This window comes from Balaenoptera borealis (assembly GCF_965194805.1).
Source record: "Balaenoptera borealis genome assembly, chromosome: 2".
Lineage (NCBI taxonomy): Eukaryota > Metazoa > Chordata > Mammalia > Artiodactyla > Balaenopteridae > Balaenoptera > Balaenoptera borealis.
The window spans coordinates 36,799,634-36,825,778 of NC_138867.1; the positions used below are offsets into that span (position 1 = coordinate 36,799,634).

At 34.3% G+C, this 26,145-nt stretch overlaps 1 protein-coding gene across 10 annotated transcripts in view; it reads left to right on the top strand.

Annotated features, from left to right (window-relative positions):
- Positions 1–26,145, top strand: part of FBXO4 (F-box protein 4) — a 354,502-nt gene that overhangs the window by 17,935 nt on the left and 310,422 nt on the right. For 8 of the 10 annotated variants that reach the window (XM_082382438.1, XM_082382435.1, XM_082382436.1 and 5 more), the window contains exon 6: positions 21,335–21,464. In XM_082382438.1, the coding sequence (XP_082238564.1) occupies positions 21,335–21,464 (130 nt within the window). Of the gene's footprint in view, positions 1–17,115; positions 17,183–21,334; positions 21,465–26,145 lie in introns of those variants that run through there. The other 2 variants (XM_082382432.1, XM_082382431.1) reach the window with 2 other exon arrangements.

Here is a 26,145-nt window from a genome sequence, read left to right on the forward strand (position 1 = left end):
ATTTTAGCTATATCACTTTATATTATTTTTTAGTAGTTGCTTTAGGAATTATAATATCCATCTGGAAATAGAATCTTGGGTTGACTTTTTTCTTTCAGCACTTTAAAGATATAATTCCATTACCTTTGGCTTCCACTGTTTTTGACAAGAGTCAGCTATCATTGCTATTTTTGTTCCCTGAATTGAATGTGTTATGCTTCCCTGGCTGCTTTAATTTTTTTTCTTTATTTTTAATTTTCAACAGTTTGATGTGTCTGGGAATGATTTCTTAGTTTTGAACTAAACTAAAGAACTGAAACTCTTGGATCTCTGGCTGACCATATGCCATCAGTTTTGGAAAATCTTTAGCCAATATATTTAAATATATGTAAATATTTCCGCTGTCCAGTTCTTTCTCTCCACAGCTTCTGGAACTCCCAGTTACACATATATTAGATCATTTGATATTTTGTCCCACAAAATATTATTTATTTTTTGGCCACACCGTGCAGCTTGTGTTTTTTTTCTATTCTGTCTAGTTTTTTATTATATCCATTCATTTTAAAAAAATTTAATCATATTTTTTAGTTCTAAAATTTTCACTTTTTTAGAGCTTCCCTTTTTCTGCTAAAACTCTGTCTCTTCATTCATTCTGTCTTTTCCACTACATTCTTTAACATATTTAAATACTTTTTAAAAATCATTTTTAACTAATTTCAACTTAGGTCATTTGTGAGCATACCATACCTCTATTGACTATTTTCTCTTGATTTGGGGCCATATTTTTCCTATTTCTTTATATGTCTCCTATTTTTAAAAAATATTTATTTATTATAATTATTCTTTTATTTATTTTGGCTGCACCGGGTCTTAGTTGTGGCACGTGAGACCTTTAGTTGCGGCATGCAGACCTCTTAGTTGTGGCGTGTGAACTTTTAGCTGCGACATGCATGTGGGATCTAGTTCCCCAACCAGGGATTGAACCTAGACCCTCTGCATTGGGAGCACGGAGTCTTACCCACTGGACCACCAGGGAAGTCTCTGTATGTCTCCTGTTTTTAAAAATTATATGCAAGGAATTTTTCCTTAAGAGAATGGTAGATTGTGAAGTAGATAATACTTTTTATTTTGTCTTTCATTTTTCAGGCAAGTTCAGCCATCCTTCCTTTTTTCATCAGTCAGCTAGGTTGACTTGGAGCTGGACCATATCCTTATTTAACTTATCTCTTTTACAAATCAGATCGTATCTCTTGTTTCCTTTTGTGCCAATCCCCAATATGTTATGCTACCACCAAGGAGCTGATCTTATTATCATCTGGAAAGGGGTTGGGTTGCCTATATAGTCAGTTTCAGTTCATCTCTAGATGTAATTCCAGCAGGGTCCTGAAACCTAAGCACTGAACAAAAATGTGAGACATTTTTCTGCCCTCTTTGTCTCTTGTCAAAATTCCTGTGGGGGAGAATTGGTGGGCTCAACAGTTTGTTTTCACGTTTGGAGTTCTTTCATTTACAATATGTTGTGCCAGTCATTTTGTAATTAAAAGCTTCAGTGGTATTTTTCTCATCCCAGCAAAATCTCTCTTCCTATGACAGAGCTGCTATTCCATCCACAGATACCCAGAATAGGCAATTGGTCCCATAAAAGCAGTGTAGCTCTTTGATCACTAAAATAGCCTGATTCTCTTTGGAATTTAGTTATTTAGATTTCTTCATATCTTCTACTCTTTGCTGGCTTAAAGTATAATTTTCATTTTATCCTGTGTTTTCTTGCTGCAATAACAATCTTTTGTGACCTACATTCTATCTGAAAACAAAACTTTTAGTGGTTTTTACATTGTCTTTTAAACACCTTATCATCTATGATCTCCTATATTACAATGTTCATTTGTTAAAACATTTTTAACATTATGTCTACACCCATTATCTGAACTTTACTTACTTAATTATTATATATTGTGAAAAGTCTCACATAGTCTCATTTTCCTCATGATTTTCATCATTATTTCATTTTTACTATATAGTATGATGACTTTTTACTGTTTTTTTTTTTTTTTTGATGGGGTTGTGTTTACCTTCATATTCTTTGATCCTTGGAATAAGTCCTAAGCAAATTGCATAACATATGAGATCTGATTCTTGCTACCAGTCTCATCAAATTAAATTTCCTGTATTTAAAAATTTCTAGCTGCTTATTCTTTCTACACATCTGTATAAGAAGTTGTTAGAAGTAGCATAGCTAAGTTATTATGTGCAAAGACCCTAAAACCAGATTGATCTGGGTTCAAATCTTTATTATTTTATGATCTTGGGCAAGATTCTTATCTTCTATGTGCCTGAGTTTCCCTAATTTAAAATGAAGATAAATAATAGTAGTACCTACCTCATAGGGTTCTTAAAAGTTTTAAATAAATTAAATATTCCTTTGCCAAATTTCTATTTTAACTAAAATTTCTATTTTAAACCTAATAGTTTGTATCTGTTAAGCCCCTCTTAAGCTGCTACCCCTATTATGCTCCTACCCCCTTTCCTCTCCCCATTGGTACCCCTAGTTTGTTCTCTATATCTGTGAGTCTGCTTCCTTTTAAAATAATATACTATTAAGTTAGAAATCTAGACTAATAATTTACTAAATGAAATAGAAAGTAGTAACTGGTAATAAATCGTTTGCTACATTGTATGGACTAGTATTACTTCAGCCTGATTTTTCGAGGTTATTTTTATGAACATTATTAGAACCATTTGAATTTTTTCTCCTTTGAGCTTTCTGTTCATGCCTTTTGCCCAGTTTTATATCAAATTGTTCTTTTTTCCCCTCAAAATTTAAAGGGCTGGGTGTATCAAGGAGACAAATCTATGTCTATGATGTATGTTGGAAGTATTTTTTTCCCCTGTTTATCATTTGTCTTCTGACTTTACTTATTGTATTTTGGATGTGCAAAGCTTTTAAAAAATGTAGTCTAATTTATTAACATTTTCTTTTGTTATATATATATATTTTGGTAATAGTTAGAAATTCTTTACCAACACCCAGGTTATAAGGGAATTTACCCATGTTTCTACTTGTATATACTTGTGTGGTTTCATATATTACACATAAATCTTGGATCCATTTGGAGTGTGTTCAGGTATATTGTGAAGTGTGAATTCAATTTTGTCTTTCTCCAAATGAATATTTGATTGTTTCATCATACAGTTGACCCTTGAACAACATGGGGGATGGGGAGCTGACCATCCATGCAGTCAAAACTCCGTGTATTACTTATAGTCAGCTCTCTGTATACACTATTCCTCCGGTATCCACGATTCCACTTCCATGTAGTAGGAGTAAATACTTTTGAAAAAAAAATCTGCATATAAGTGCATCCATACAGTTCCAATCTGTGTTGTTCAAGGGTCAACTGTAATTTATTAAAAGTGACCATATTCCCCCCAGTGTTTTGAGATACCATCTTATTAGACACTAAATTTGTTCATGTAATCGAGTTTAGCCTTGCTTTTCTGTCTGTTTCTGTGTTCCTGCTCTAATGCCACACTGTTACACTTATAGAGGGGTTTTAACATTTTTGAATGTCTGGTAGAGCTTGTCCTCCATCATTCCTCTTTTGAAAGGTTTTCTAACATATTCTTAAATATTTATTTTTCAATATGACCTATAGTATCAACTTATTTAAAAATTTGTATTTTTTATTGGAAATGCTATGTATACCCATGCATAAATATATTATACATATGTATAATAACTTGGAGAGAAATTACGTAGTTAGGATGTTGAGTCGTCCTACCCAAGACAATGGATGTGCTTCCGTTTATTCAAAACAGAAGTGTTTTCAAGTTTTCCTTATATACATATATTTTGCACACTTTTTGTTAAGTTTATTTTTAAGAATTTTATCTTTATTTTTCCTATTATAAATGGAGTTTTCCCTTAACCTTCTATATTCTAGTTATTATTTGTATATGTGAAAGTTATTGATTTTTGTGTATTAAATTTATATCCTACTTTATGGTTTGATTTAGTTTTTTTGATTCCTTTGATTTTCTAGATATAAAGGCATCATCTGCAAATAGGGAGATTTTACCTCTTATTTTACAGTGTTTAATCTTCTATGTGATTTTCCTTTGCTAATACCTGTAGTATGTTAAAGAGTAGTGAGACAATGAACCTCCTTTCTTGCCTTGTTCCTCATCCTGGTGGAAATGCCTCTAGTCAGAGGTTTCCCACTATGTAACATATTGGCTTTAGGAGTGATGGTTTAGTAATCATGTTAAGGAAGTATGCATTAAATACTATCTTACTAAGTGCTTTTTTAAAATGAGGGATGGGTGACAAATTGCATCAGAGGTCTTTTTAGCACCTATGGTGATAATCATGGTATTTCTCCTTAAATTTTTAATAGGGTGAAATATGTTAGATTAATACTGAACCATTCTGACACTTCTGGGATAAATCTCTCTTGCCTCATATTGTATTATTTTTGTGTAGTGTTAAAATCTTTTGCTAATATTTGCTTAAAAAATTTTAGTATGAATGTACGTGAATTCGTAAGAATTTTTGAAAGTGTGATATCTTTATCAGGTTGATGTATTAGTGTTACACTTGCTTCATAAAAATGATTATAAAGTTTTTCTTTTTTCCATTCTCTGAAACAGTTTAGGTAATATTGGGAACATGTGGTTTTGAAAATTTTGGTAGAATTTATTCTCTGAAAACATCTGGTTCTGATTCCTTTATTACAGGATAGTTCTTTTTTTTTTTTTTTTAAACATCTTTATTGAAGTATAATTGCCTTACAATGGTGTGTTAGCTTCTGCTTTATAACAAAGTGAATCAGTTATACACATACAATATGTTCCCATATCTCTTCCCTCTTGCATCTCCCTCCCTCCCACCCTCCCCATCCCACCCCTCTAGGTGGTCACAAAGCACCAAGCTGATCTCCCTGTGCTATGTGGCTGCTTCCCACTAGCTATCTATTTTACATTTGGTAGTGTATATATGTCCATGACACTCTCTTACCCTGTCACATCTCACCCCACCCCCTCCCCATATCCTCAAGTCCATTCTCTAGTAGGTCTGTGTCTTTGTTCCCGTCTTGCCACTAGGTTCTTCATGGCTTTTTTTTTTTTTTTTTCCTTAGATTCCGTATATATGTGTTAGCATACTGTATTTGTTTTTCTCTTTCTGACTTACTTCACTCTGTATGACAGACTCTAACTCCATCCACCTCATTACAAATACCTCCATTTCATTTCTTTTTATGGCTGAGTAATATTCCATTGTATATATGTGCCACATCTTCTTTATCCATTCATCTGTCGATGGACATTTAGGTTGCTTCCATGTCCTGGCTATTGTAAATAGAGCTGCAATGAACATTTTGGTACATGACTCTTTTTGAACTATGGTTTTCTCAGGGTATATGCCCAGTAGTGGGATTGCTGGGTCGTATGGTAGTTCTATTTGTAGTTTTTTAAGGAACCTCCATACTGTTCTCCATAGTGGCTGTATCAATTTACATTCCCACCAACAGTGCAAGAGTGTTCCCTTTCCTCCACACCCTCTCCAGCATTTATTGTTTCTAGATTTTTTGATGATGGCCATTCTGACCGGTGTGAGATGATATCTCATTGTAGTTTTGATTTGCATTTCTCTAATGATTAATGATGTTGAGCATTCTTTCATGTGTCTGTTGGCAATCTGTATATCTTCTTTGGAGAAATGTCTATTTAGGTCTTCTTCCCATTTTTGGATTGGGTTGTTCGTTTTTTTGTTATTGAGCTGCATGAGCTGCTTGTAAATCTTGGAGACAGGATAGTTCTTTGATGACTTTCTCTATTCTATGGAAATTGCTTAATCTGTCTCTGTAGGGACCAATTTTTCCTGAGAAATTATTTATTGCATCTAGGTTTTCCAGTTTATTTGCATAGATATTTGGAAACTACTTATGATTTTCAAATAGATCCTGTTTCAGTGATTAATTCCTCTTGATCATTTCTTATTTTGTATTTGTGTGCTGTCTCCTTTGTCTATATTATTACTTATTTTTCAAGAACTAGAGTTTTGATTTATTTTGTGCTTTGCTCTTCTCTTTTATACCTCATTAATGTCTGCAGTTATTTTTCCCTTCTCTCTTCTACTTTCTTTCTTAGGAATTTGATTATTTTTATCACTGCTTTTATTGTATTCCATAGATTCTTTAATGTGGTGTTTTTATATCATGATTCTTTAGAAATTCTGAAATTTTAATTTTCTTTTCCAAAGAACTGTTTAATAGAAAGTTTAAAATTTTTCATTGAAGAGTCTTTTTGTTTTCTGTTTTAATTAATTTCTAATTGTTGTTTTATAATCAGAGAATGTGGTATTAATTTTACTTTGTGAAACTTACAGAGGTTTTGTGATGACCTCATAGATGGTCAGATTTACTGAATGTGTCATGTACATTTGAGAAGGTATGTTCTTTTTGATAGGTGTCAATAAGAGCTACTTTATTGATTACGTTATTTGGGTTGTATATAACTTAAATTTTTTTGTTCTTTTGATCTTTTTTGAGAGAGAGTGAAGTATTGAAGTTACCTGTTATTACTGTATTCTGTCTATTTCTGCTTGCTTTATTAAGGAAGTTACTGCATTATTTGGTGAATATATATTCATAGCCGTTTTTCTTTACTGTGAATTGGATCCTTCAGTATTATCTAGTAAACTCTTTGTCTTAATTAATACTTTTAACCCTAAAGTCTCCCTTATGGAATATCAGGATTTTTTATTTACTTGTATTTACCTGGTCCAGCTTTTCTGAGTCACTTTGTTTTAAGTGAGTCTGTTTATTTAACAGTTGGGTTTGTTTAACAGTTGGGTTTTGCTACATGAGCCAATTAGAAAATGTTTTTTATTTAATAGGTCAGTTAAGTCCATTTTTATTGATATGATTATTACATATTATTTTAAGTAATATTTACTATGTATTATATATTTCTTTTTAAAAATTGATTTATTTATTGTAGTATAGTTGATGTACAATATTATATGTTATAGGTGTACAATACAGTGCTTCACAATTTTTAAAGGTCATACTCCATTTATAGTTATTATAAAATATTGACTGTGTCCTTGTGGCTTATTTTATACATAGTAGTTTGTACCTCTTAATACCCCTACCCCTATTTTGCCCCCTCCCTTCCCTCTCCCCAGTGGTAACCAGTAGTTTGTTCTCTTTATCTGCCAGTCTGCTTCTTTTTTGTTATATTCACTAGTGTGTTGTCTTTTTAGATTCCACATATAAGTGATAACATACAGTATTTGTCTTTCTCTGTCTTATTTCACTTAGCATAATACCGTCCAAGTCCATCCACATAGCTGCAAATGGCAAAATTTCATTCTTTTTTTTATGACTGAGTAGTATTCCATTGTATATATATACCACATCTTCTTTATCCATTCATCTGTTGATGGATGCTTAGGTTGCTTCCATATCTTGGCAATTGTAAATAATGCTGCCATGAACATTGGGGTGTATGTATCTTTTCAAATAAGTGTTTTTGAGGGTTTTTTTTGATACATACTCAGGAGTGGAATTGCTGGGTCATATGGTAGTTCTATTTTTAGTCTTTTGAGAAACCTTCATACTGTTTTCCACAGTGGCTGCACCAATTTACATTCCTACCAACATTGTATGAGGCTTCACTTTTCTCCACATCCTTGCCAACATTTGTTATTTGTGTTCTTTTTGATGATAGCCATTTTCACAGGTGAGAGATGATATCTCACTGTGGTTTTGATTTGCATTTCCCTAAGGATTAGCAACGTTGAGCTTCTTTCCATGTGCCTGTTGGCCATCTGCATTTCCTCTCTGGAAAAATGTCTATTCAGTTTTTCTGCCCATTTTGTAATTGGATTGTTTGTTTTTTTGGATGTTGAGTTATATGAGCTGTTTATATATTTTGGATATCAATGCCTTATCAGTCATATCATTTGCAAATATTTTCTCCCATTTAGTAGCTTGTCTTTTCATTTTGTTTATAGTTTCCTTTTCTGTGCAAAAGCTTTTAAGTTTAATTTAGCCCCATGTGTTTATTTTTGCTTTTATCCTTTGCTTTAGGAGACAGATCCAAAAATATTGCTACAATGTATATCAAAGAGTGTTCGCCTGTGTTTTCCTCTGAAGTTTTATGGTTTCTGGTCTTACATTTAGGTCTTTGATCCATGTTGAGTTTATTTTATTTTATTATCATTACTTTTTAATTTATTTTTGGCTGCGTTGGGTCTTTGTTGCTGCGTGCGGGCTTTCTCTAGTTGTGGCGAGTGGGGACCACTCTTGATTGCAGTGTGCGGGCTTCTCATTGTGGTGGCTTCTCTTGTTGTGGAGCATGGTCTCTAAGTGCGCAGACTTCAGTAGTTGTGGCACGCAGGCTCAGTGGTTGTGGCTTGCAGGCTCTAGAGCGCAGGCTCAGTAGTTGTGGCGCACGGGCTTAGTTGCTCCGCGGCATGTGGGATCTTCCCGGACCGGGAATTGAACCCATGTCCCCTGCACTGGCAGGTGGATTCTTAACCACTGCGCCACCAGGGAAGTCCCAAGTTTATTTTTGTACGTGGCATTAGAGAACATTCTAATTTCATTCTTTTACATGTAGCTGTCCAGTTTTCCCAGCACCGCTTATTGAAGTGACTGTCTTTTCTCCATTGTATATTCTTGCCTCCTTTGTCATAGATTAATTGACCATAGGTGTGTGGGTTTATTTCTGGGCTGGCTATTCTGTTCCATTGACCTATGTGTCTGTTTTTGTGCCCGTACCATGCTGTCTTGATTACTGTAGCTTTATAATATAGTCTGAAGTCAGGGAGTGTGATTCCTCCAGCTCCATTCTTCTTTCTCAAGATTGTTTTGGCTATTTGGGGTCTTTTGTGTTTCCATACAAATTTAAAAATTATTTGTTCTTGTTCTGTGAAAAATGCCATTGGTATTTTGATAGGAATTACAGTGAATCTGTATATTGCCTTGGGTAGTATGGTCATTTTAACAATATTAATTCTTCCAATCCAAGAACACAGTATATCTTTCCATCTGTTTGTGTCATCTTTGATTTCTTTTATCAGCATCTTATAGGTTTTTGAGTATAGGTCTTTTATCTCCTTAGGTAGGTTTATTCCTAAGTGTTTTATTCTTTTTGATGTGATGATGAATGGGATTGTTTCCTTAATTTCTCTTTCTGATAGTTTGTTGTTAGTGTATAGATATATAACAGATTACTGTGTGTTAATTTTGCATCCTGCAATTTACCGAATTCATTGATGAGCTCTAGTAGTTTTTTGGTAGCGTCTTTAGGATTTTCTATCTGTTGTATCATGTCATCTGCAAACAATGACAGTTTTATTTCTTCCTTTCCAATTTGGATTCCTTTTATTTCTTTTTCTTGTCTGATTGCTGTGTCTAGGACTTCCAATACTGTACTGAATAAAAGTTGTGAGACTGGGCATTCTTCTCTTGTGCCTGATCTTAGAGGGAATACTTTCAGCTTTCCCTGTTGAGTATGATGTTAGCTGTGGGTTTGTCATCTATGGCCTTTATTATGTTGAGGTATGTTCCCTCTATTCCCACCTTCTGGAGAGTTTTTATCATAAATGAATGTTGAATTTTGTCAATACTTTTTCTGCATCTGTTGAGATGATCATATGATTTTTAATCTTCAATTTGGTAATATGGTGTATCACAATGATTGATTTGCAGATATTGAAAATTTGAAACTGTAGTTTCCTTTTTTTGTATCTCTTTGTGTATTTCTTTTTTTTAATTTTGATATGTTCTCTAGATATTTTTAATATTACATGTCATATATAAAATATTATGTATTTTATATGTTCTATATTTTTATTTTTGTTCTAATGGGTTATCTTTGTACTAATACGTTTGTTAATGCCCATTTCCTTACTTAGATTTTTTCCCCCTATCTTCTCTGTCACTTTTTTACTGACCATTTTTACCTCTCTCTTTATTTCATTTTCACTATTTTATCTGTTTTAATTTTTGCTTATGTCCCTCATTATATTCTAAGTCTAAGCTGTTCTTCCTTGGTTATCATGCAAGGAAGGATGATTTTTTTCTTTATCTTCATTTTTTTCCCCTGTGTTGTTAACTCTCATTTTACATCTTCCTAACTTTATGTTCATTTCTATTTTGAACTTTTAAATATATTCTTTGAGTTTTTTTCACACCTGCAAATGCTTGTTTAAAGATAATTAATTTTGTGTGGCATATTTTGTTATAGTTTTTCTGTGCTTTGTGGTTGTTTTTTGGGAATAATTTTCATCATCTGAAATGTTTTGATTTTCATTTTTTTTGTTTTCTATTACAATACTTTTAATATAGATGTTATCTTCTATATTCTGTTAATCTTAGGAATATCTTACATTTTTCTAGGCCAGCATTAACCGTTGTGTGTAGAAAAGGATGAGTTTGGTGGCAAATTAGATTTCTTAGCTCAAGAGAGCCCTCTTCTGTTGGCATGATGAAGTGCAGCTTATTTCATGAATGTCTACATTGTTTGGGTGGCAAAGGAGAGAGGATAATGAAGTCTTCTGATGTTTCTATTTTATGTTAGTGTAGAACTTTTAATTTTTACTGCTTATTTCCTTCTTCTCTTTCACCCTCAAATCCACATGAATCCTTCCCCTTAAAGCTATTCCCTTTCCTACTCTTTTCAAGAAGGGGTACAACTCCCACCTCTGATTGCAAACAATTTCAAGGCTCTCCCTCTCAATTCCACACAGCCAGTTCTCTGAATATCCAGGTGTCAGACTTATTCTCAGCATTTATGCTCTAAGGGTGGGACTCTATCTTTTGGAAAATAATTATATCTGTATTCCACACCTCAAGTGCCCACTTGCTGCTCTACAGTGGGCTCCAGAGGTGGCTCTGCTTGCTTCTGAATGTTTATTTCCCTAGTTACTTGTAAATTGAAGTATTATTCTGTTTTAGTCATGCTGTAAACATGGGTTATTATGGCTTTATTTATTCTCTCTGATTTGTATGATATTCAGAAGGTGTATGGAGATTCTAATTTAAATGACCCTATTATCCTGTGGGATTCTAAAATCAGATCAGTTTAAAATGTAATCGTTAAGCAGGTCTTCTTTTCTTGAGCTGCAATTTCCTCCTTATAATTTTCTTATATCAATTCTAGTTGTGTCTTCTGAGGCAACGTAGAATAAATCAAATTTCTCTCTTATGTTCAAACAAAAACTGTTTCACAGCCTGTAAAACCTTTTCTCTGGAATAATCATCCATTGATCCTTCAACCACTACTCAGGTGGTAAAACTTCAAGTCACCCCTCCCTGCATCTGATCACTCTCTTTATCAAAGAAACTAACTTCTCAGGTTCATTGTTTCCTATACTGTATTTACCAGCATAACTTGAGGACATTATTACTATTGGAAGAAGCTAACAATAACAATTCAAAAGTTCACTCTTAGAAGAATTACTTTCCTTCATCCAAATGTAATGATTTACATAGAGCAATAAAGGAAAATTGAAAATGGGAAAAAAACATGTTTTATATTTTGCTTTTAAGAAAAGACAGTCATCAGTTCGCTTATCCACAAACACAGCAGGTATTCATTTTGACTGGAAGAACAGTTAATGTGTCTAAATGTTTCTAACCAAATTAGCAAATAAAAAGTAGAATAGCCTGAATGAATATGAATACTTATGAATCTCTTAATTAGGAGTCTAGTGTTGCAAACTGAATGCTAATGAAGTAAAAGAGCACTGCTTTGCTTGTTCTCAATTTATGTAGCACTGGCAGCTATGCTTTTTATGTAATGATGCTAGCACATCCTAGGTTGCTAAAAATTTTCAACACAGAGCACAGTATACTTAAAGTGTTCAAATAGGAAGATGATAGGAGAATGTGGGGAAATTGGGTGGGGCAGTGGGAGTTGAGAAGGTAAAGTGAATGTAGGATTTTCTTACCAGCTTTGGGAGTGGCTATTGTTGAAACCGAAAATGGAACTGAATGAAGCTAAATGATGCATTTTCCCTATGTGACTTCCCTACCTCAACTTCCAATGTGATCTAGTATCTTTATTAAAGAGCAAAGAAATAAACCTGAAGATTTGGATACAGAAAGAAATATCAATTTAAGTCTAGAGGATATGGGAGCTTTGCACTTGGAGTGCTAATTTTCTAGTTCAGAGGTGTTCAACTTTTGTTCAGCTTTGACACATGAAGGATGATGTTCCTCTGCATAACACAAGGCATTTGCGTTATTTAGACTTGCCCTCTGTAATTCTACTTCTCTTTCTCTTTGGAAATATTGGGAGGCAAGTGAAATAAAGTGACTTTATTATGGGATTAAACTTGAATCTTATCAAATTTGTTTCAAAGTAAATCATCATCATGGTAAGAAATAACTTGATGTATGGTAGTCTCCAAGTACTGTACTAGGCAGGCTCTCCCAGACGTAATAGAACAGAAAGGCTCACAGACCAAATCAAGATAATTTAATCATGCAGTTAGTTGAATCAATCGAAAATATACAGCAAGAAGCAAGGGGAAAGAAATGAGGTAGGTTAATATACCTAGGATAGGGTTCAAGCAGGATAAAGGTACTATGCTACCTAAATCCTGTTACACATGTTCATAAGTTCTCTTCCTATCCCTCTCCCCTCTTCTTCTCCCTCCTTCTGCTCTATCCACCTCTCTCTCTCTCTCTCTTTTCTCTCTCATATATGAATTTCAAATTAAGATGCTTAGTAATTGGGGCTGTATAACCACTCTCCTTAAAGCATCAATCCCTGAGCAAAGCACTGAATCATATAATCATGATGCATCATCCACATCTAGCCAATCCCTCTATTCTGAATTTTTAGTAAAAGGCTTTAGTTATTTGAACACCAGCTGTTGGCCTGTTCTCAATACTGCAAATAATAGAAGCATTTATAAACCACTCATGTTGCCTTTTTTTTTTGGCCGTGCCACACGGCATGCAGGATCTTAGTTCCCCAACCAGGGATCAATCCTGTGCCCCCTGCAGTGGAAGCGCAGAGTCTTAACCACTGAACTGCCAGGGAAGTCCCTATGTTACTTTTTTTGTTTGTTTGTTTTCTTATCTTTAATAAAATTCTTTTGTGTGTGTGGTATTAGCAAATATGATTTTATAAAGCATCCAAAACCTTCTCTTATTTTAGTAGTAATCACTTGAATCTCTAATAAGTCAGCTTCAACCCACTTTCTCTGGTCTAACCTTCAGAGGGAAGCATCGCTAGCTTATGAACTTTTAGGATGTTGGCACTAGATACCACTAAGTAAGGCTTGCTGCATTGTCATTAACTACAAACATAAACGGAACTTCACATTTTGCCTGTAGATTTTCAGGCTTAAGGTATCAGGAGAATGGGGTTTTCCAATACATTGATTACGTGCTCTATCTGTGTGTGTGTATGTGTGTATACTCATCTTTTGTGATAGTTATACCTGATATATAGAATATGGGCACATTTTATCAGGTAACCTATGTTACTTTTTTTCAGTGTACTTCGGAAGACAGGATATTACTTTTTATTTTAATCACTTCATATCTTTGATTGTGACAAATATGTTTCTCTGAAATCTGAGTGATATCCAAAAGAGAGATGTCAGAGAGTAATCTCAATTACTTAAATTCTTAAATTACATTTCTGGATGAAAGCTAAAACACAGAAACTAACTTAGTATAAAATTGATAAATGTGTGGTGTGAGTTGCATATGTTTATGTTTCTTCACTTCTAGAGAAATTCTAGAGAAAATGGGCAAGGCTACATTACCTAGACAAAACAGAGTGCGCAAATTTGCGAAATTTTTTGGCAACTAAAAGAGTTTTTAGACATCCTATGTTACTTCCTCTCCAGAGCAGAAAGTAATCATAGGGAATACAGGAACATCTGGTCCTAAAGGTAAGTAGTGTCAGAGAAGAATTTTAAAAAGGAGGAGAAAGTCTGTAAATAGGGGTAAATATCATAGGGTCAATGCCCTTTTGTATGCCTTTTCTTTTTTGTGTGTGCGTGTTCCTGCTTATGGATTGCTTTGCCCACTTCAAAGTCCATACTTACTATTTATGTTATATTCTAAATTTGATGTCATACAGGACCTAGAGTATTCCTACTTGAGTGAGTCTGAAAGGAAAAATCAGCATTTCAGTCATATGTGCAGACTACATAGGTTTAAAATATTTTTAAAAAGCATGATACAAAGATTTCTGTTTCTAATCAAGATGGAGAGTAAATTCAGAGGAACACAAGTTATTTTCCTGCCTAAACAACAAAAAACTGGATAAAATACATGAAAGAACAGTTTTTAAGACATTAGACATTGGGCAGTAAAGGGTAGTGATTCCCTTCGCTATATGAACAAATGAGATGAGACCTATAATTGTCCCAGCTTATTGCCTGCAGATTTCTCAGGCCAAAGGGAGAGAGATCCCAAAGCGTGGAGGTCTCCCTAAGTTGCAAAGTTGAAGCTGGAAGTCTGGGGAGACCAAGGAACCAAGAGCTCGGAGGAAAGAGCGTAGCAGAGGAAAGAGCGTAACAGAGGAAAGAGCTCTTCAGAGACAGGGAGAGAGATCTCTGGAGATCTACAGAGTCCTCCATGAGTCTTCAGCTGAGTACTGATCACTGCATGAGGGTGAGGAAACTGCTCAATGCAGAAAGGATTAGAGGGAATAATACCCAGTGTTTACAGAGGGCACCAGCCAAAATGGAAAACCTCATAATTTGTGGAATGTTGGGTAGAGTACTCAGAAGTGTTTTGCCTCAGCAGCAGCAAAATCATTCCTAAACTAAATGCTGCTCTGGTTCCTCCTAACAATGCTTATAAGGAAGAGCTGAATGGCTCAAACTGTTCCTAAATAACAACAATATCACAGAATAAAGCTCAATAATATTTATAGGAATTCAAAAATATACAGCATTCAACAAGATAAAATTAGTAATGTCCAGTAAAAAGTTATCATGCAAAGAAGCAAGATACTATGATCCATAAGAAGGAGAAAAATAATCAATCAAAACCAATCCAGATGTGACACAAGATAGTAAACGAGAACAGTAAACAATTATTATAACTATATTCCCTAAGTTTAAGAAGCTGGAGTAAATACTGCACAGGTTAAGTAAAGACAGAAAATGTTAAAAAGACTCAAATTGGACTTCCATGGATTAAAACTGCAATGTGTGAAATGAAAAACATACCGGGTGGGATTAATGGTAGAGTAGACATTGGAGAAGAAATGATTATTGAAGTTGAAGACATAGTAATTGAAACTGTACAAACGAAGCACATTAAAATGACTGAAAAAAACCCACAGAGCATTAGTGAGTATTTAATATTTCTTACAGTGCAGGTCTGCCAGAGATGAGATGGATCCTTTCAGTTTTTGCCAGCTTCCAAATGGCTTTATTTTGACTTCATGTTAAAAGGATATTTTTACTGGATATAAAATTATAGATTAACAGTTTTTCTTTAAGTACTTTACAGATGTCGTTTAATTGCTTATCCCCTTTATTGTTTTTTCTGATAAGTCAACCATCATTCTCATCATTGTTCATTGTATGTACTATATCTTCTCTCATTTTAAGATTTTATCTTTATGCTTTAGATTTCAACCATACAACCATAATATGCCTAGGTGTAATTTTCTTTGTATTTACTGTTCTTGGGTTTTGCTGAACTTCTTAGGTCTGTGGGTTGATCTTTCCTCAGTTTTGGAAAATTGTCAGTCATCTCTTCCAATATTTCTTCTGCTCTATTCTTTTTTCTTGTTTTGGGTCTCCAGCTACACAAATGATAGCCTATTTGATTTTGTTTCACAGTTATTGGATGTTTTGATCCCCCTCCTTTTTAAATTTTTCTCTTTGTGTTTTAATTTAGATAATTTCTATTGTCCTCAAATTCACTGATTCTTTTATCTGATGTGTTCATAATGCTAATGAGCCCATCAAAATAATTCTTCATCTTATATTTTATTTTTCATTTTTAGGATTACCATCTGGCTCCTTTTTATAGTTTTTATTTGTATCAGGAACAAATTCCCCATCCGTTTATACATGCTATCCATCTTTTCCATGAGATTGCTTAATATATTTATCATTGTTATTTTAAATTCCCTCTGATGATTCTAACACTTGGACCATGTTGGATCAGATTTTTCTCTCTTAAGAATGAGTCACATTTTTTCCCCCTTTTTTCATGTCACATATTTTTGATTGATAGTTGGATATTGATAATAGAACAATAGAAACTGAAGCAATAATATTTACACCCATTGCACATTCCTTCTGTCAGTCCAGTAATGTGAGGAGATGAGTTAATCTAGTCCATGACTGAATTGGATCTAGGCTTAGTTCTTTATTTTAGTTAGATTTATTTCACCACAGACTTCAAATAGTTTGTGCAAGGGATCAGAATTTTCTTTTTAGCCAGATGTGGGACCTGAGTACCTGGAGGATTTGTTTCCATTCTGTTGCTTTTCCCACAGCCTTCCCCAGGCCCTGCTTGTCTACATCTCAGAGAGGTATCTCTCAGCTTTCTTGCCTCTGCGCCAGCCAAAATCAGTCATTGGTTTGTACCCATTGAAGACCTCATGTACCTAAAGAGTTCAGTTCAGTTTTTCCTATGCTGCCTTCAGACTTCAAGAAACCCCCTATGCTTACACCTCGGGGAAGAATCTCTTTCAGCTTCCCTGCCCCTCTCTCAGTCATAAATGGTCATTGCTCTTACTCAGTGTACAGCCTGGAGAACTTACAGAGCTTGTCTCAGTCCTCCTTTCCTGCCCTCGGAGTTCATGAGGTCCTGCACACTGTACCTTGGTAGGGCAGGTCTCTCTCAGTATTCTTGCCCCTCTTCACCAAAGTTAGGTGCCTGCTGCCTTGTATCAATGTAAAGCCTGAGTGCTTGAAAGTTTTTTTAAGCATTCCTACTCTAGCCGCAATATTTCTCATGACTACTCTGCAAAGGCTATGAAGTGTTGTAGGCGGCTGTACTCTGTGTTCTAAGGATTTTAAACCATCATGCCAGCTCACACTTAGTCTACAAAAATTTGTTAAAATTTCAGAAGTTTAATTCTTGAGTTATCCCAGTTTTCTTCTTACCTTTCTTCTTGCTCTGACAGCTTTCTCCTTTTCTACTGCTTCACCAAGGATGAAAGAAGCTATTGGGTTGCTTTGCTCCCAAGAGAGGTATGTAACTTTCTGGATTTTAACTCATTAGATATTTTTTCTCCATCCTTAGCTCTCTGATGACTTTTTAATAAACTATGATTTTATGGGTTATCTGGATTGTTATTATTGCTAGGGTAGGAATGACATTCTTTTGCAACTTTCTACATTCTAGGCAGAAGCTGACACCCGACAGTTTACATATAAATGATTGTTTTCCCTTCCAATATATATATATATCTTGGAATTCCTTTTTCAAAATTTCTTAGAATCATTCATCATATTCTTTCAAATACCCTTGGTGGTGGAATATCTTTAGTTCCAAAAATCTTACCTGCTTTAAAGTAAGAATGACATTCAAAATTGAGTTTCTAAGTAACGCTGATGATGAAATTTGGTAATGTTATTAGCAAAAAAAAAATTATAAAATAGTGTGATTTTCTTGTTTCTTTTAAACAATTTTGAAGGCAATTTTATGTAAACAGTTCAAAACTGGTTTTGAGTGATGGCAGCATCATTGAAATAAGAAACCTCTTTCTTATGATGGCTGTTTAATTATAGAATAGCAATTTAAGCCAAATATTTTTTAAAAATATTTGTTTATTTAATTATTTATTTTGGCTGCTCCAGGTCTTAGTTGCAGCACGCGGGATCTTACTTGCGGTATGTGGACTTCTTGGCTGCGGCATGCAGACTTCTTAGTTGTGGCATGTGGACTCTTAGTTTTGGCATGCATGTGGGATCTAGTTCCCCGGCCAGGGATTGAACCTGGGCCCCCTGCACTGGGAGTGTGGAGTCTTACCCACTGGACCACCAGGGAAGTCCCTAAGCCAAATATTTAAGAAGATGTAATCTTAAAATCCATTTTCATTGCTCATGAGATATCACCTCACACCAGTCGGAATGGCCATTATCAAAAAGTCTACAAACAATAAATGCTGGAGAGGGTATGGAGAAAAGGGTGTTTTCCCACTGTTGGTAGGAATGTAAACTGGTATAGTCACTATGGAGAACAGTATGGAGGTTCCTTAAGAAACTAAAAATAGAGTTACCATATGATCCAGCAATCCCACTCCTGGGCATATATATATCCAGAGAAAAACATGGTTCAAAAGGATACATGCACCCCAGTGTTCATTGCAGCACTGTTTACAATAGCCAAGACATGGAAGCAACCTAAATGTCCATCAACGGATGAATGGATAAAGAAGATGTGGTACATATATACAATGGAATATTACTCAGCCATTAAGAAGAATGAAATAATGTCATTTGCAGCAACATGGATGTACCTGGATATTATCATAGTAAGTGAAGTAAGTCAGACAAAGACAAATATCATATGATATCACATATACGCAGAAACTAAAAAAAATGATACAAATGAACTTATTTACAAAACAGAAACAGACACACAGACTTAGAGATTGAATTTATGGTTACCAGGGGGAAGGGTGGGGAGGAGGGATAGATTGGGAGTTTGGGATTGACGTATACACACTGCTATATTTAAAATAGATAACCAACAAGGACCTAATCTATAGCACAATGAAATCTGCTCTATACTCTGTAATAACCTAACTGGGAAAATAATTTGAAAAAGAATAGATACATGTATATGTATAACTGAATCACTCTGCTGTACACCTGAAACTAACACAACATTGTTAATCAGTTATACTCCAATATTAAAAAAAATCCATTTTCATTGCTCATATATCTAGCCTTGAATACCTGTTTTTAAAATTACTTTAAAATATTTCAGATTTGATTTCTCCTTATACCGAATAATGCAATACAATTTATAATATATATTTTCTCCATTTTATGATTTTCTTTGTAAATACAAAAATAGATTTTTTTTTCTTAGTTTAATTGAAAACATGTCATAGCCATCTTTACCTTGTTTACAACTGACTAATTTCAAATGAAGTATTTCAGGAGGAAGATAGACACATTCCATTCATGAAAACGAAAGTGGAAATTTTTACAAAAATTACCACGGAAAAGTGGGATCAGATGTGACACAGCTCTCCCTGCAGAGGGCAGCACTCTATGGGAAATCGGAAGTCATAGGAGAATGCTTCTGAACTTTTGCCTCATGTACCAGAGCCTGGTCAAAGCATTGAGAAACATTTAACTGAATTTTAAACAGTCATAAAATGATTGAACACTTTCTTCTGAGGCTGAATATTCTGGCTAGGTGCTTATTTATTTGGTATTTTTTTCTGTCAATACCAAAATTTAAGCACATATAATAATTATGACTTATTATATATTTACTGCTTTCTGTGTAAGATACAATTTCTTTTAATTATTGAAAATGATTTCTTTTGAATTTCGTTGGCATCCTCATGTCTTGAAAATTGCAGGATTTATTGCCCAAAGCCATGTTCACAGTATTCTTACATTTTATGATTTTATGAATGCCTATTATGTCCCCATGAAGGTGTTTAGTTTTTGTTTTATTTTTAAATCTTGTAGACTGTTGGTTTTTTTTTTTTTTGGCTGCGTTGGGTCTTTGTTGCTGTGTGCAGGCTTTCTCTAGTTGCGGTGAGCAAGGGCTACTCTTTGTTGCAGTGTGCGGGCTTCTTGTTGCGGTGGCTTCTCTTGTTGTGGAGCATGGGTTCTAGGTGCGCGGTCTTCAGTAGTTGCAGCACGCAGGCTCAGTAGTTGTGGTTCTCAGGCTCTAGGGCGCAGGCTCAGTAGTTGTGGCACATGGGCTTAGTTGCTCCGCGGCATGTGGGATCTTCCCGGACCAGGGCTCGAACCCATGTCCCCTGCATTGGCAGGCGGATTGTCAACCACTGAGCCACCAGGGAAGACCCTAGCCTGTTTCTTTAAGCCTTTTACATATATGGAAGTTTTCTTTTTCCATTCATCAAGTTCCAATCCAACAAATGTGTTGTTTTTGAGCATTTTCTAAGTGCAAGCTCCTTTGCAAATGCTTCTGTCTCTGGCTTATTTTAGTTGTCCTTAATTTATCTTCTGCAGTTCAGTTATACATGTGTTGACACTTGGTCAGATACAGCAAGCAGAGGTTGGTGCCTGCCAGCAGCATCTTGCAGTTGTACCTCCTGTATAATGCCTAATCTAACTTTTTCCATTCATCTCTTATTCTTTTCTTATTATGAAATATATGTACTTACAGAAGAATTTATAAAATATATCTGTACTGTCTAATGAATACCTATAAAACAAACTCTGGTATAACCCAAGTCAAAAAGTAGAAATTTTGCAATATCCAAGAACACCCACCTTGTTTGTGGCTTCCTTCCTAATTATAATTCTATCCCTCCACTCTGGAAGTATCCACTGTTCTGGCTTTGTGATAATCATACCTTTCTTTTCCTTTATGCTTTTACAACCTATATGTGCATCTCTAAACAATGGCCTGGTTTAGCCTGCTTTGAACTTAATATGAGTGGACTCCATACTGTTGGAATTATTTTTATCTTTCTTCTTTTGTTCAATATTGTGTTTGCAAGGTCATCCATACTATAGCGTTTTGCATACCATTTTCTTAGTGATATACTCTTCCATTGTATGCATATTTCACAACTCATTCATACTATTGTAAGTGGACATTCAGGTGTTTGCAGTTTTTGGTTACCATAAATAACACTGCTACAAATATTCTTACACATGTATGCTAGTGCATATGTTTACATGTTTTTAGGGTAGTACTGGCATACTTTAACATTTCCCTCGTGAAACACCTCTTGGACTTTGATATCCAAACTTTAGAATGTAAGTGTCCTTGCAATATCCTTGTTAGCTGATTTATGTGAAAAAATTGTATTTATGTCTCGCAAACTCAATACTACATTTTAAACAAAACAATGTGTGTGGGAGGGGAAGTCTGGGTTATATTCCAGGTAGAATTGTTAAGTATTAATGTTTTGAAAGGTGTAGCTAGAATCACTGAAGGGCATATGTGATGGTTAATTTTATGTGTCAACTTGACCGGAGGCGTTGCCCAGATATTTGGTTAAACATTATTCTGAATGTATCTGTGAGGGAGTTTCTGGATGAGATTAACATTTGAATAGACAGACTAAGTTAAACAGGTGGCCCTTTCCAATGTGGGTGAGCCTCATCCATTTCATTGAAGGCCTGAATAGAACAAAAGGCTGAATAAAGGAGAATTTGCTCTCTCTGCCTGTCTTCTAGCTGGAACATTGGTCTTCTCCTGCCTTCACAATTGGACTTGGACAGGAACTACACCATTGGCTTTACTGGGTCTTCACCAGATTTCTGGGTTCAACTGCAGATCTTGGAACTTCTCAGTCTCCATAATCACGTGAGCCAATTCCTTATAATAAATCATGTATGATATATTACATCAATTGGATATTATATATCCAAGTTTTACTTCTCTGGAGAACCTAGACTAATACAGCATGTTCTGCATACAAAGAAACTATTTGAAGTAACCATATTAGTCATTTAATGAATACTTTATATGCATTTTACTCTGAATTAGTTATGTTTTAGGAAATTGGTTGAGGTTTTAGCTTGATATAAAAACACTATAATTTTCCTTATTTGAAATATTAAGAAATAGACTCTCAATTAGCATTTATTTTTAAAATGTCTAATTTACAAAAATAAATTTCTGATCTTAAGTGAAGAATGCCTGAAGTGGGAAATGCTATACCTAAAATGGAAATGCTGGGTAATAGATTGTGTGTATCTTCAACTTGGCTGGATAATGCCAAATTGTTTTCCAAACGTGAAGTGTGACTATTCCCACCAGGTGTCTATGATACTTCTGTTGCTTACATCCTCACCAACAGGGTAACCAAATATCCCAATTTTTGAGGAAGCATGCTGTTTTACAGAAAAATGCATTATAAGACATAGAAAGGACTGTAGAATTAGAAAAAAATAATTTCACAGAAATTGCATTAATAGATTGAGGGAAGGATTATTAATCGGTGTCAAGATCATTAAGTAAATGGTTTATGGAAAACTGGCCATAAGTTAATAGTTAAAAGAAAACCTCACACATTATTTTTTAATCACAAGGGGAAAATTTTATCTGTACAGTGGAGGGGAAAACAAAATAACAGTATAGGAATCAATCAATCATAGTGTCATTAATGTTTGTTAATCAGATATTGTGTGCCAGATATAAAGCCACATGAAGTACACACCAAGGCCTATGAATTATTCTAGGCAAAAATATTTAAATTGGGTTTATTAAGCCTCTAATATAATGTACAATTTATAAGAAATGCAGGATAGAGACTGAAAAGTTAAATGGTAGCATAGCAAAGAAACCAGAAAAATCCAGGGATATTCTGCAATAGGTAATTGACCTGGTTCTTTAAAAAGTCATGATTGTGAAAAAGAGATTATAATCTATTACAAGAAACTTAAGGGACATAAAAACCAGATGAAAGTTTGATCCTACATTTGATATTTGAATGGACAAACCATCTGTATGTGATATTTTTGGATCAAATGGGGAATTTTGAATATAGTATAAGTATTAGAAGAGATAAAAGGTACTGAAAGAGAAAGCAGAGATTACTTACTGAAAAAAGTAGGTTGAGGAAGAGTATGTACAATACGATTTTATATTGATATGTAACTACAAAGGGTTGTGTGTGTGTGTGTGTGTGTGTGTGTGTGTGTAAAGACCTGGAAATATAGGCGTGAATTAGTAGTGATGGTCTCTGGTGGTGAAGGATTGATTTAATAACGCTTTTCTAATTTTCTACAATGCACATGTGCTGCTTTTCTAATAATAATTTTTAACTAAGTTATACTTAACATACAATGTTATATTAGTTTCAGGTGTACAGCATAGTGATTCAATATTTTTATACATTATGAAATAATCACCCCAATAAGTCCAGTTACCATCCATGACTACACATGTAATAATAATTTTTGAAAAACACAAGCTAGATAATAAAAAGTTACTCAATGTAATAGATCAGTTTTTTTTAACTGATTAATTTTAATGGAGTGTATTTCCTGGTAAAAATTAAGACATAAAAGATAAGTATTTTCTGTCTAATAATAATTCCGTGCATGATATCTTACATGCTAGATAATCTTCTTGGAAATAATGATTACCTTGATTATTATTAAAAAGACCACTCTATAGGCTCATAAGTCATCTAGTGTCTTCCCTCTTGATTATGTGCATTTTAATGATTTTAAAATAGGTAGAACATGTCTTTCTCTATCCTTCTAGCAATTTATAGTTTTGGTTCCATCATTTTCATCCCTGTTATATTATATTTAGTTTATTAAAGCAGAAATAAATTGATTAAAATAACTTATGAAGAGTTTGCAGATAGCTGTCTATAATTATGAATAGAGTTTTATGCTCCCATTTACTTCATTTTACATATATATGTTTTAAAAAATGCACCTCTTCTTTCTCCCACTTACTCTTGAAAGCCTGGATTATAATCTGTCAGTTTTAGTACATTCTTATCTACAGGAGAAATTCTTTTGTTGATTGATATAATCATAAAGCAATGATCAGACAACTTTAGTGCATTATTCACTTTTTATTCATAAAAGTGAATAAATAAGGTTTTTTGTCCTCAAGGAGATCCCAGTCCAGAAGGGAGAAGAAGAAAAAAGGTGCTATATAGATCTATAAACAAAATAATTTCCAAAGCAATAGAATTTCACTTATTTTCTTCAGCAAAATATAAGTATTTATTAGGTTCCAGGTTCTGTGCTAGAAACTGGGCTTCAGAAAGAAAATATACAGTTTCTTCCTTTGAATTGCCAATAGTCTAAGATAGACTAATAAACAGATAAACAGACTGATCACAATCAGTATGATTAGTAGCACTTAATCAGTGGTTCTCAAATAAGGGAGTATTTTGCCCCACAGAGGACACTTGGCAATGTCTGAAGACATCTTTGATTGTCATGTCTGGGGTGTGTGTGCTACTGGCACCTGGTAGGTAGAGGCCAAGGATACTACTAATCATCCTACAATGCACAGGACAGCCCTGCACAACAGAGTTATTAGGTCAAAAACGTCAATAGTGCTGCTCTTGAGAAACCCTACACTAATTATTGAGTGTTTTTGGCTTATGTAAGAGAATTGTCTAACCAGTGAAGGTAAGTAGGGGAGAAGGATATGGAATGCTTTTATGGAGCCTGCAGCTGAAGTTTGAAGGACAAGTAGAGGTAACCAGGCAGAGGACACCAGATGTGTCACCAGGGGTATGTGAAGAGAGCTATGGGAACATGCAAGAAGGAAAGTCTAATTTGGGGGGATGATTAGGAGTGGGCCTGCATAGACAACTGTCAAAGAAGGCTTCTCGGGGATGTTTGAGCTATGTCTAAAAGGATGACTAGGAGGTTGTCATGTGGACATAGGTATATGGGGGATAGTGTTAGAAAAGTCTTGAATTTCAGTTTCAGATTGAGGTTTGTAATTCTGCCAAGGGTCATTTTGAGAAGTGGTATATTTAGTCCTATAAAATAACAACAAAAAAACCTTGCATATGACAATAGTAATTCATCTGTATCATAAGGGGTCATCATATTTTAAAGATTATGTATTTAAGAAAATAATAGAACTCAGTTGCAATGATGAATATATGAGAATATTCGTTGCAGCTTTAGCTTCCAAATATTTGGGAATTTTCCAGATATATTTTAAAAAATTGATTTCTAGTTTAATTCTATTATGATCTAAAGACATACTTTTAATAATTTCTATTCTTTAAAATTTGGCAAAGTTTATTTTATGGCCAAGAATACTGTCTATCTTGTTGAATGTTCCACATGCACTTGAAAGAAATGCTTACTCAGATGTTGTATGGAGTGTTCCATAAATGTAAATAATATGATATTATAGTGACATATTGGTTGATAATGTTGCTTATGTCTCCTGTATCTTTACTGATTTCCTGTCTTTGGCCTAGCAATTACTGAGAGAGGAATGTTGAAGTGTCAAACTGTAATTGTGGATTTATCTATTTCTCTTTTTAACACTATCAGTTTTTGTTTTGTGTATTTTGAGGTTTTGTTATTAGGGATGTACACATTTAGAATTCTTAGGTCTTCTTGGAGAATTGACCCATTTATTATTATCTAATTTTTCTTTTAAACATTGATAATATTCCTTGTTCTGAAGTAACTTTGTGTGATATTATTAAAGCCACCCAAGTTTTCTTTTCTTGGTGTTTGTCTGGTATATCCTTTTTCATCATTTTACTTTTAACCTATCTATGCTTTTATATTAAGGAGATTTCTTATAAATAACATATACTTTTTAAAACTCCAGTCTGACAATCTCTGTTTTTAATTGGCACATTTAGATCATTCACATTTTGTCAGTGTTGATGTGGTTGAATTACATTCTACAATCTTGCTTTCTATTTTTCCATCTGTTCTTCATTTCTTTCATCCTCTTTTTCTGGCTTCTTTTTGGTTAACTGAACATTTTTCTTATGATTCTATTTTATCTTCACTATTAACTTATTATTGATACTTCTTAAAAATTTTTTTAGTAGTTGCCCTAGGGTGTATGATGTATATCTTCAGTTAATCAGTCTGCCTTATATAATATTTTTCTTCATGTGTAGATTTTGTTTTTTTCATTATACAGCACTGACTTTGAAAGAGTGTATGATCATGCTTACAACTAATTACATTATTAAAAATTCTGAAATCTATACTCCTTTGTTTATGTCTAGCAAATGCTCAACAACTGCTTATCAGGGGAAAAAAAAGTCCTAATCTGTAGTGTTTGATAATCTCTGTGACTTAACCTCTCCAACCATGGCCTATTTCTAGCTATTATTGTGACATCACTGAATGTGGAATTAGGAAGAAATGAGACAATTTTTGCACTGAGCCAGTGCAAGCTGGCTCCAGTACACACTTCTGAGCCCATAAGGTCCCCTGGTGTTGCTAAGACATGTCCTTGGTTCTTGGTTACTGTTTATATTTCTAGGCCCTAAAACTTTAAATTCTCAGACCTACAAATTTAA